Source organism: Carassius carassius, chromosome 4 (assembly GCF_963082965.1).
Source record: "Carassius carassius chromosome 4, fCarCar2.1, whole genome shotgun sequence".
In the NCBI taxonomy this organism is placed as follows: Eukaryota; Metazoa; Chordata; class Actinopteri; order Cypriniformes; family Cyprinidae; genus Carassius; species Carassius carassius.
Window position 1 is genome coordinate 40,091,994 of NC_081758.1, and position 13,459 is coordinate 40,105,452.

The 13,459-nt window shown below is 35.9% G+C and overlaps 1 protein-coding gene across 1 annotated transcript; it reads right to left on the reverse strand.

Annotated features, from left to right (window-relative positions):
- Positions 1-1,891: 1,891 nt before the first annotated feature.
- lmbrd2a (LMBR1 domain containing 2a) lies at positions 1,892-13,459 on the reverse strand. The gene is made up of 18 exons (XM_059548799.1): positions 13,299-13,459; positions 12,401-12,624; positions 11,441-11,544; positions 11,173-11,271; positions 10,174-10,341; positions 9,861-10,071; positions 9,699-9,773; positions 9,507-9,620; positions 9,064-9,247; positions 6,820-7,001; positions 6,067-6,200; positions 5,864-5,969; positions 5,482-5,579; positions 5,272-5,375; positions 4,515-4,561; positions 4,301-4,409; positions 3,689-3,788; positions 1,892-2,651 (listed from the first exon to the last, which is right to left on the reverse strand). The coding sequence occupies exons 2-18, from the start codon at positions 12,572-12,574 to the stop codon at positions 2,588-2,590; spliced, it is 2,073 nt and encodes a 690-aa protein (XP_059404782.1). The 5' UTR covers positions 12,575-12,624; positions 13,299-13,459; the 3' UTR covers positions 1,892-2,587.

Consider the following 13,459-nt stretch of genomic DNA (forward strand, 5'->3'; position numbering starts at 1 on the left):
AGGTGGATAGTTGGGTCACAACATGACAATTCCAAAGATACCAAAAAATACATATATAACTGATAGAAACACGACGTTACATTCATATGCAGAATTACACACATTTAAAGTTTGATTAACACATGATAAAACTTCAGATACTCCAATTTATATGGGGAAACATCTACTGCACAAAAAGGGCAATACTTAATACATTTAGAATACATTGAGAAAACAAAAGGGTACTGTTCTTTTTTCTAAAAGTTAGCTTTCCTGTCCTGTTGCCCAGTCGGATCATAAAGTTTTATGAGCTGCTAAGGGGGTAGGGTTACAACTCATGATTCTATTTGAGAACATTAAAATTAGGAGAAACATTTTCAATTTATAAGTTACCAACTTATACTCCTCACATAACAAGGATTAACCATTTTATGCAAAGCACAAACCTAATAAAAATACATATTATTAAGGGCTTACATAAAGAGCGTAAAGAAAAGTTTGTGTGTGTGTGTTTTGGAATGTGGGTGTTTCGTTTCTCCTTTGAGGCTCGCGTGGGTATCCCTGGACAGTCTCAATGGGCTAGGTGCACAAGATGGCGCCGGTGAGCTTCAGCGACGCGAGTGTGTGCAGACTAACTTCCGGTCTTGCGACGCTCGCATTGACTGTAAGGGAAACTTACATACGAAACTTGGCTATATGTATATGTTTACTCACGTTCTGGTCTTTGAGTGCAGAATGTGTTAAGAATTAGGATTCATTCATATGGAACAGATGGCTGAAATCCCATCAGCTCATTAGTGTTACACACATAGACTGTATAAAAACATGGACGTAGTGTCCGTGACGTCACCCGTAGACTCCTGAAGTGTGTTTTTGAAGCCTACAGTGTGTAGAGCTGGCCGTCGCCATCTTGGCAACGCGTCACTGCGCGACTCTCCCAGACAATCAAAAATGGGCAAAAAGGCGGGAGCTGGTTGCTGAAGCCACACCCACCTAGCACGACGGCAGTGTCAGCACAGAAGCGGCAATCCACCTGTCACTCAAGTGGCTACGCCCTTAATTATGCAGAAAATAATTTTTTGCACCAGGCTGTAAACATGTTTTTTCCTGCTGTAAAGTTGGGCATTTTAACATGGGGAGTCTTTGGGACTGACTCCCTTTTGCAGCCAGCCTCAAGCGGCCAGTCGATGAATTGCAGTTTTAAGTCACTTCCTTATTGGCCTCACGAGAGAGAGCGGGAGGTTGGGCGCTCGGTTACACAAGTCAATAGGGAAAGTAAAAAAAATTATTATAGATCAACATTCATATGAAATATTCTGTTGCTAAGTCATTACTCTTATTATTACACTTTGAATGAATTTTCCTCATTATGATTTGCCTCAAAAACACATATGCAAATTAGATGCACTGTCTACATTGTATAGAATGGGAATACCATGGACATTTTACACATATATACCATAAAGTACAGTAATATATTAAATCGTTCTGTTATAGCCTTCATAACTTGAGAATAATCTTTGTACAAAGTTTGGATAAAAATCCTTACCCTAAAAATTATCTCTGCCCTTTCAACTTTTAAAGGTTTTCTTAAAAAATATTTAGCAATATTCTCTACTGATTCTTTTGCCAGTGTTTGTCAAAGTTAGTGATTTGCCTTCATTAAAAATAAAAATAAAAAAACTATTGGAATCTGCTGTTGAAAATCTGTTACTGAGTAGCATTTAATGTCAAAACCATTTTTGTCTCACTTAGTTTTACACAATTGTACAGAAATATAATTAAGATCTCAGAAATGTTTATTTGAGGTATTGACGAAATGAAAACAAACAAGACACAACAGAAAATCATTAAAACAGCTGCTGCAGATTTGTTTCACCCCCCCCAAAAAAACACAAATCATCCTTTAACATGTCAGTAGCACTGAGCAGTTATTTAATATTAATTCAGGGACAGTCATAATAAATAGAACATAAATGAAAAAGCAAAACAGTATTGATGTTATATGCATTCAGACACTGTTTGATCACAGAGATTTGAAGTTTACAGTACAATACAAGAGCTGAATAACCAAAATGAAACGTTATAAATCATCTTCCCTGTAACTTTAAAGTCTGATCTGTTAAATAATGAATGATTAAACAAAATAGTCAAACAAAAATAATATTCCCTTTAGGTAATTTACTGGGCTAACAGTAGGGTGAAAGGTCAGAGGTCAAAGCAGGGCACACAGGTCAGGACCAAGTGAGACCTCATTAATCTGGGTGACCAAAAAATCCCTTGTTCCTGAAATTCAGCAAATACAATCTTTAAAAAAATATTTAAACTTCAAATTAGACTTCTAACGAAAACTAATGTGACCCTTTTCTTTCCCTTTTCAGCCACATGATAATGATCCTCTGCATGAAAACCAACCATCGCTGTTGTGTTTGCCATTTTGGCTTCATCTGGAAGTAAAAGGGCAATGGAAGGTAAGGACAACGCACACAAAACATAACACTTCACAGAAAGACAGATGCGTTGAAGCTGCAGACCCTCACTGGTCACTTCAGGAAGAGTGTGAAAGTTAAAAAGTGCAAACAGTTTTCCTTCATTGTTCTGCTTGTTCTTAAACATCATCAAAGATGCGTGAACGAGATGCAGAGGTCGAGAGGTAATGTCCTCCAGCGGACCTGCAGAGACACAAGTCCAATGTAAACCTTGAAAAAGCCTAATTTCCTAAAAGTTTCTTTTTATTCCAAGATTTCTGCTGCTCTTAAATTTGAGCAGAAAGACTTACATTTATAAAGTAATGTCATTAAATGTTGCATTCATTAAAAAATGAATATATCTGTTTTTATTTTAGTTTTGTTTTCCAATACCTAAACATCTTTAAATCAAGATGCAGTGCATTTACTTGAGATGCAGAATGAAGATACGTCTTTTTTTTGAGAAATTAAACAAAATTAAATAAGTTTAATGAGTTTATGCTTGAAACAAGAACAAAACTTGTTTCAGCTTTTGAATTAAGCTGATTTTTTCTGCTTTCATAAATTCACTTTTTCACATTTTGATCTATTTCTCAGAAAACAAGACGACTTATCTATCTTGATTCAAGTATTTTTAGACATGCACCGAGTTATTTCTATGTTCTAGTTAAGATGTTTTTTTATTAATTAAAAACTAATGGAGATTGGTTGGAAGTTGAATTTTCAAACTTTCAAGTTCTGCTAAAACAACTCATTGTGTTCACTAAATACATGTAAATGCAATATTGTCAGTTAACACTGGATCAGTAATGTCTGAAGAAATGTCTACTGTATTTACAGAACTAATTCATTACAAAATGTATTAACCTGTGCTAATTTATACAGTAAATATTAAAAGTGACTATATCTATCTATCTATCTATCTATCTATCTATCTATACACACATACATATACACACATATATGATTATTATTGGGGCAAACTAATTACAATTTTAAGAATAAAAAAAAAATCTGAACTGTTGGCACCATAATTTATTTCTCTTATACTTGGGTAATATTTAAAAATAAATATTAAATAATATTTGCATTATTGCATTAAAATATTATATTCAAATTTGTACTTGTCATTTAAACAAACCATTCAGAGTCACGGCATGAGAAAACCCTTATTTTTGAGCTATGGTCCCCTTCCCATAACTGACAAAAATGCAATTATTTATAGATATAATAATACAGACCTCCTGCTATCTGTTTCCAGCGGTTCTTCCCCAGTGAAGTCTAACGGTTCAACATCCTGTAGTAACTCGGCTTTGTCACTTCGATCTCTACGGGACTGAGCTGCACACACACAAGTCAAGTCATATTCATTTATATAGCGCTTTATACAATACAGATCGATTCAAAGCAGATTCACATTAATAAACAGGAAAATAACAGTGTTAATAATATAGAATTCATTCATTATGAAATGAATTTCAGCTCTATATAAGATGATAGTGATTATACAGATGAATTTAGTTTAAACTTGTTTCAATTCAGTTCAATAACTGTCAAAAGTCAATCATGAAACAATTTTGGTTCATCTATATTTAGCTGTACGGAAGACATTAGTGCCTTTATTCAGCTCAAGCCTGTTGATTCAATTCGGTTTATAATAACAGTGTCAATGTTGTTAGTGTAACTATTCAGTTCAATTCAGTTCAAATTTTGCTGTCATTCATCAGTACAGTTAAAATTTATAAAATTACTGAATATTAATTATCTTTTAACTCAATGCTCTTCATCACATCTGACCAAGAGCTCAACTATTGCTGAAAGCAGTGTTTTGTGACCATGTGAATCCTCTTAACCTCTGCCAGTGTCTGTGCCGGAGCCGTCCGTCTCCTTCAGCTCCGAGTACACACTTCTGTTTCTCCCGCCGTATCTTTCCCTCTGTTCACTATAGCGTTCCCTCCATTCCTGACAGACAGAGACGTGATGAACAGGCTTCAGACAGGCATCAGTGATTACACAAGTGCATAATCCTCAACAATTTTGAGGCAGTTGAGCCAGAAACAAACTCACTCTGCGTCTGCTCTCTCCGTCCTCCGTCCTCTGCCTTTTTCTTCTTTCTAAAAACAAGAGCAACTTTTAAAGCAACTGTATGAAGAACATGTGACGTAGCACCTATTTGCCATTGAAATGTGGTAGGGCATGACTGAAGAGGTTTTTTATGAAGCTAGTAACCTTTCATTTACGTCAAAACCTTATAGTCATGCATATTAATATGTGACAGGAAAGTGTGCAATAGTAGCAGTTCAAGTGTATATAAAACTGCATTCATTTTTTTGCCAATAATGTCAGTTAAATAATATAAAAATTATATATATATATATATATATATATATATATATATATATATATAAATATAAAAACACACACACAAAATAATAATTTAAGGCATTCTATAGGTATATATACTACAAACATTTTATTCTTAAGAATGCAATGCAATTTTATGCAATGCAAAGAAAAAAAATGCAATTTTAAACTATATTCTGATAAAAACAAATGTACTGCCATTTCAGATCCAATGAATAAACGAAGATATACTTTGAATAAAAGACTGAAAAATGCTGATATATGTAATTTAGCGATATTATCCAGTCCTAGTAATCATTGACAGTCATTCTTAGGAATGTTACAATTAGATCAAATGATTGACCAAACATTTAAATGTCATTTTAAGCATCTGTCTGCTAAAATTATCTTAGCAATGATTAAAAATTCATTAACATAGAACTGATGAGAGTATGAATGAAGGGCCGGAGTCTGAGATTACCTCTCCGGATGAGTTCCCGTCCTTCGTCCACCAGGTCAGAGGTCAGATCATTCTCACCCACAAACTGCTGAAAGCCCAGCAAATTCAGACAACGTGTGCCCAGACTAGAACAACAAGAGGAAAAACAACGAGCTAACAGCCTGCCAACAACAGTCTCTATATTATATAAAAGCCAGCTTTGTGAGTATCTGTGTTGGAGGTAAATCTTACCTGAAGTAAGTCGCGATGCAGAGCAAAACTATGAGCATCGGATAATAAATATAAAATCCATTTGCGATGAATGAGAGGACCTGCATGGATCCCATTATCTAACACAAAGAGAGAGATTATGTGGCCATAAGAATCAGTACGACTGGGTGAAACACTGAATATACTTTTTTTTATATCACAATTAGTTGAAGAACTTTACATAGTTATTGAACTGATCTGAATCAACACTAAACTGACTTGAACTAAATAATAACAGAGCTTTTTCAATCCTTGATCAGTTCTAAAAGTTGCTTAATTTAATTCTTACTGGTGCATTACTTCAAAATGCAAATTTTCTAGATATGTGATCATATTTTTTCTGTGAGCATGGTGTGTGACTCACTGAAGTGTACGCTGTCTGCTGTCTCGCCTGATGGGAGATGGTGGAATCCATGTGAATCACACCCAGAAAGTTCAGACACAGTGGAGGGGTCAAACGGCAAAACAACCTGAACAGCAATCAGAATTATATGCAGATTACTGATACAGCAACTAATCAAAACAACCCGTGGATGATTATTGTAAGAGTCACATGGTGTTTCGTACATGCCGCTGAACTGCAGACTGTAGGCGTCCGTCTGGTGGTGAGGAGCCAGATAATAGTAGTTAAAGACTCGGATCCGGAACACAGTGGAGTACACGCAGTAACACAAGAAAAATATGGTGACAAAACACGCCATCTAGTGGACAAAGATAAAACAAATTTATGCACAGGTGTCAGTTTTTTTAAACCATTTTAGATCAAATTTTTGAAACTAAACTTTAATTTAAAAGCTGAAAATTGCGATTGGATCAAATTATTTATTATGCAAGAAAAATGGGTTACAAACAAAGTTTGAGGTTTAATTAATATGTGCAAACTTTTCCCGTGTTGGATAATTAGTATTCATATTTTATCTAGAATGCCTTAAGTTTCATTTATTTATATTGCACTTTTTTTTTTACAGTTTCAATTGTTTCATATTGTTACAATTATTCATAGGGTTTATTTTTGTAGTTTATGAAAGCCTTTCTAGGGACTAATGTTGCTCTGGCTAAAAACACTGTTAACTGCATTGGATGGCATTGTTCTTTACATTTTATCTAAGTATATTGTAATAATAAATAAATAAATATATAAACCATCCCACAGACATAGGCTCAAAAAAGTTTTTTTCTTCTAATAAAAAAAGGATGCAAAATATGGTTTTATAGCCAGTAAATTTTCATTTTGGACCCTTGCTTCAGCCTTTAGGCATGTAAACGGCAGTATGCAGTCTTCTCCAATATACATGTGTAACTGCGCTTGTGTTTCCTCACCTCTATGTAAACATAGTTGTAGTCTCTCTCTGCGAGCTGGATAAAGACGGCGAAGAGAGACAGAACGGGCTGTGTGCTGAAGAAGGTGCATTCAGACCAGACCACGGCTGCAGAGAACGCACACAAAACCACAGCCAGCACGCGATAACACCACCGGCGGAAAACACACTCCCAGTACCACTCTACAGGACACACACAGAGATGCACCAGGTTATGACCTATTCAAACTGCTTATTTACAACATTTATTACTCAAGGTTAGTGATTTGAACAAACTACAAATACCAAATATCTGCAAGGTCTGCAGCTCTATCATTGAAAAAAAGTGTAATGTCCAATTTGAGCCCACAAGAGCAGTTTATTTTGCATAGAGAAACCATGACTCCATTGACATCCATTATTTTAAAAAAAATGTCCTAGGCCAGACCACCAACTTCTTCTGTTTGTGTTGTAAAGGTCACATGTAGGTGACATCAGCCATGTGTGCTGAAATGAAACAACCATTCCAGAGTCTTTTCAAACTGGCTTGACATTTGATGATAAAACTATTGGTTTTTCTGTCAGCATTCGGCAAAAGACTGTTCCACAAATGTTAAAATCTCACTAGACTTGTGTGTTTTTGTGCAACAGTCTGGTTTGTTTAATGATGCCACCTAAGTAAACATGCGTAGAAGAAAAGATTGAGCAAGATAAATAGTGATGAATGCCTTACTTTTGTTTTCCTTACTATGGAAGTCGATAGCTGAATATGAATAGTCAATAGCGACAACTGTTTGGCTACTTATATTCTTCAATATCTTCTTTTATGTTCAACAGAACAAAGTAACTCAAACAGGTTTGGAACACCTTGAAGGTGAATAAACTGTGATAGAAATTGTGATTACAGGCCTGGAAAAGCCTAAATGTTTCTTCATCAAGTTAATATTTGATCTGAAAGAGAACACTGACTGTAAAAAAAGTTTGTAATAGCAGCCCTTGTGCTGAATGAGAATGTGCATTTGTTTTCCCATTATACATTTCTTTTAGAAACATGTCAGAACAGCATATAAAATCAAAGTGTTTGCATTCACATGCTTGCATAGGAATTTATTTTATAAATGGGTTCCAGTTAGTCCTGGTGCACAGGTATACATGACTAACATAATTATGACACTCAACTGCCAGAATACAGGTGTTTCTCACCCACAGTGAAAACAAGGGAGAAAAACATTTTAAATTGAAACAATTCTCTCCTATAGACCTATTCATACACTAAAACACTTTTTCTAGTGTTACATCCCTAGGATGTATGTTCTTTTAATTAATTGTTAAGGTATGTTTTCCCCACCCTTTGGGGTGTGGTTATGTATCCTGTGTGTTCTCTCTCACTCTCTAGTACTTCTCTCTGATTGATAGGCAGTACAAATTGCCCACAGGTGGTACTCATCCGAGTGTGTGCCGCACGGTGCTGCTACAAAAGAGCAGAGGGAACACTGCTTGGCAGAGGCTCACTTCTCCCCTGCTCCAGACCTGCATTGTGTTCCTTGTTGATGGTGTAAGGTTAAAATAGTTGTTAAGTGATCAGAACTGAAAGTGAATTGTATTCCTGTGCACAAGTGGTGTGTTGAAGCCACAGAGTGTAGCACATTTTTTTTCTATTTTTATTTTTGTTAAGGTATTAAGAGGTATCGTAACTCACTTTATTTGATTTATGGGTCGTATTGGAAGCTGTAGGGAGAGGGTGCCATTTTATTTTGTACTCATGTTTATCCCTGTTTTTGGTTAGTGAGGGAGTTGAGGAAAGCTTTTGTTGTTGATTTCTTTTCTTTTACTTGGATAGATTATTTAGTACTCCTCCTGCTAGTCAGCTGCTGTTTTGTTTGTTGTTTTGGCCAGGCCCTCTCCTGAAGACATTTATTGCTTCCCTTTATAAATAAATTACTTAAATGGTCAAACTAAGTGGTGGTTGCATTTTTCTGGAGCAGAGGACTGAGGTGATTCCTCCACGTTTTTCTTTAATTTATTCCTTTAGGTTTAAGTTAACCTGTTACTCCCACTCCCAACCCTAGACTGGGAAAGGGGATCGTAACACTAGGAATTAAAAAAAGACAAAAATGGGTGTAAATTGGTCAACGGGAATGCATTGTTGTAAAGTCTTTGTATGCGCGCTCATTGTTAACAGGCCCTCATGTGTATAAAGGTGTTATTGTACTAATAAAAGAAATGTATTTTTGCCTACAAAAGGAGCATGAACAGGTTTTCTCACCCACAGTGGGTGTGTACAGGTACTTGCTGATCCACCCAGGCGGTTCGGCAGAAGGGAAGCTGTGAATGAACTTGTGGGTGGAGCTTGTCTCATTTTTGGCCACATCCTCTAAGTGAAAAGCCTCGTCCAATAGAATCTGCCACTGAACTTGCGTACGGTTATGCCTCTGAACAGCATAGATCACCTGAAAAGAGGATATGATTACTATGCAATTACAACTCAAGTCAATCTTGATATAGATTTAAATACAAATAATTGTTTATTTTTTAAAAAGCACAAATCAATTATTATTAATAGAAAAATTCTATATTATAATTACAATGTATACAAATGTATTTTACTATATTTTATAATAACATTTACATTTTCAGATGATACATTTTTAATCATATTTATTATAAATGCATTAGTCACATTATGTATAGCTGCAGTGATTTTATTACCTGTTTATGTAATTTGACTAAACTCTTTTTACTAGGATAAGGGTTTCCTTTGTCATCGAAGTCCTCATAATCGTCCATGTTCCTGCCCAGCTTTTCTTGGTATTCTACAGGACACTGATAAAGGTGTGGGGGTGTTAATGTGCCATATTTACACATGCACAGTCAGTAAGATGCAGATTACATTTACTTTACCTTTTTCAGAATAGTGTCAATGCATTTGCGTAGAGGATGATTGTATTTGATCGTCTCGTTGACTGTTCTGACATCCTGTAAAAGTGTGGACACTTAAGTATGCACCTATTTTTTTGATAAGATAATGCATGGACTTTGATTAAAAAATCGATGATCTGTTACCTCCATGACGTCTTCCAGGTTTTCCTCGGCATCTACTTTTTCCGTCATCAGTTTTGCTGCTTTAAAGTACGTCTTAGCCAGCAGCTGCCCGTGGCACGATGCCCTCCAATAGGAGCGCGGGATTTCCACCAGGCCATATCCCAACAACAACACCAGCAGGAACAACCCCCAGGTGTTGGCGGCAGTAATGCCGATCGTCCGCAAGCCAGACCTTAAAACACATACGAGTAAAAAAAGTTAGATGTGCATTGGTCTACAAATGAAAGGAGTGTTGTGATTGTTTGAAGGCGAAAGATGAGGGCAGGACACGGACCAGGTGAGATGCAACTTCAGAGTGACGGCGACGTAGATGAGCAGGGAGCAGAAGATTATCAGGTATGTGCCGTAATAAATGGCGTTTTCTATAAGAGCCGTTTTGATCTTCCCTGAGATGGAGAAAGCTCCTGAACGTGCATATGACTGCATGAAGGGAATCAAGAGCCTGCGCACACGGAAACAAGACATTCTCAAACCATTTAGAATTCAGTCGAATCAAAAACACTGAATTTGTCATTTCACAAAAAGTGGCATAAAACAGATAAGTTTGATGATGTCACTAATGCTAGACTATCATAAGTGGAGTTGTATTTCAATGGGACCTTCCCTGTTAAATACAAATAAATAAAAAAAAGTTTTTAATATTCAATGTAATTATTTTATAAGACAATGAACTACTGTATACCATGAAGCCTTAAAAATATTGCAATACGAAATTAATAAATGTAAGCTTAAAAAAAGCTATTTTTTTAAGAATAAAAAATTAAATAAATATAGAAAAATATCGTATACATTAAGCTGTATACCTAATTGCATGATTTGCAATGCTTCAACGGATTTAGTATTCATTGCTGAGCTATTTAAGTGTAATGTCCATTTCTAATTACTTTTTAATAAGTGAAAACATTGCAGATCTTAGTTGGAGTAGTGCCACATTTTATTTTTGACTGGAATAAAAAAAAAAAAAAGGCTGTGAGGGACAGAAATGCGTTCAGTCGAACAGTACTGTTGTTAAAGAACATACCGATTGTTCAGCTAATGAAATGTCTTCCCGAAAACAAAAAAAAAAGATATGATTTAGGATCTTTATACAGTGCACTCCATTGTAAAGACCGTTAGTCTTCCCCTCACAGCCTTGTTTTCATCCATGTTAAATTCAAAATGGCATCTGATCTTACTACATCCTTTAGCAATATCAGAGCTAAAGGTAGTTCTGTCAACAGAACCCTGCTGTTGCCTTTAATTGTGAAGAACCAGGACACAATTTCTCACGCACCATGTCAGGAACTGTGAGGTCCAGTACACCACCCTCCAAAACACCGGCAGAATTCCATCTGGGATGTAACTCCAAGGCTTTTGGCAAGTCTTTAGGACCCTATTATCAGGAGAAGGTGGAATGTTGTTGAAAAGTTAATGTATAACCATATTAACAGTGTTAACTCAATATAAAACTCTTAGCACATTTTGTACAACAGTGTTTAAACAATTTTCATGGCTTTAGTTCTTCCTTTTGCTATTCTTTAAACCAAAGCAAACGTGTTTACCTTTGTGTTGGAAATACCGAAGAGTTGGAGGAGTTATCATGGTTGACAGTTTCGATCTCCACCTGGTGAGCCTGATTATCAGTCTTACACTGGTTATATATGGTCTGTGGAAGCAACACATCACAGGGAATCAAAATAAGACAACAGTGACTAAAGAAAAAGGAAAACATTAACATTTTGTGTTTAGATAGCGCTTCTTTCCCCGCAGGAAATGTTTTGAATTGCATGCTTGCCATCTGTTGATTATTTAAGTCATGCATACATTAAAGCAGGTTTGGTAAATGGCTCTAGATAAAAGCATATGTTATATGCCTTTAATAATTGTAAATGTACAGTTTCTTGATTTAAGTCTATTTAGATATTTGTAATTGAAACAAAACATACATTTTAATTGCAGTTCATGTAAACTTTAATGCCATGACTTTATGAATTTAAGAATTTCTGCTTAAAGGGTTAGTTTACCAAAAAAAAGAAAATTAAGCTGTGTTTTACTTTAACACTTTACTCCCCGGAGGATTAAGGATGGGTACTTTTTATTTCACATCTTTTGGACTGATGCATGCAACACCTGCTTGAAAGATCAAAGACAATTATTAATATAACTCTCACTGGACTCATCTTAAAGAATAAAGGATTCTAGGATGCCTCGGGGGTGAGTAAAACGAAGCCTAATTTTCATGTTTGGGTGAACTGACCCTTTAAATTATGCAAGGATTTTTAATGCCAGCAGAAACTTTTCAGCACAGCAATTTTTTCTTTACAGCAATTGCACCCCCCCCCCCCCCCAAAAAATAATAAATATAAAACAAAAAATCAATACATTATGTGAATGCATTTAACTCTTGAGAGCACACTTCTATCTGCATCACACCTTACGCAGTTCAGACCTGCAACCTTTCAGTCTCCAGCCCAGATTTTTAACTACTACACCACAACACTTTTAACTTAAGGGGGTCTCACCGTGCTGACATCCAGAGGGAGGATGAAGACGATGAGGAAGCACAGGAACCAGGCAAGGAGGGTGGCGAACAGTACCATCCGATACTGCTTGCGAAAATCTCCATATCGGTGCAGAAGGAAGAGCGCGAGGAAGAACACCACCACCACCTCCAGCGCGAGCGCCACGCCGCTCATCCTGACATAAACCCGTCAGACGGGCACCAGACACTCCATCAACACCTGCCCTGTTTGGATAAAGCAACTTCATCAAGATTCGTGATGTACATCTAATATTGACATTAATAACAAGTTCACTGGAGCCAGACTGGCAGGAATGTGTCTATCAATAAATTAAAAAGTATTAATTTCATAAAGAAATAAATTACCCTAAATATATATTGCATTAAGATGAAACTGTAATTAGGATTGGGGAATTATTTTTTTTTCAGCAAATGAAATATGAGTGAAATGTGACTGATAAAATTAAATATAAAAAAATAAATACAATTATTAAAATATTAAAATATGATTTTATTATATAAAGTGCATACTATTTAATAATATTACAAGTATCGTATAAACAAATTAATATAAATTATATAAACAAGGAGAAATATAATCTAAAGTAAATTAGTTGAATCGTTTTAATTAATGTTTATGCTAAATTATGCGCTAGACGTCAAAATACGAAAGTACAGAAACAAGTAAGTATCTGAAACACAAGATAAACTGATTATCGCTGTTATTGAAATCGTGTGGTCAAGTTTGAGTATCGAAAAACACCGGTTGCTAAATGTATTTCGTGACACGTAATTAATAGTAGAGAGTCGAAGAGGTTCTGTCAGCGACCCGAGCACTTTTCCGCTATAATTCATCCGTCAGTGAACACATTATAGAAAAGAACCGGACGATAACTTACGAGTTCCAACAGGCACGATGTTTAAAGAACGTGTTTCGGTCCGATGTGAGAGAACGATCACATGTCGTGGTAAAAAAAATTAAGCAGCCCGTGACATTTGTGTACAGAACACAGAAGCTTTTGACGTGACACGTAACCGAGCTCTGAGCAGTGATGCACTT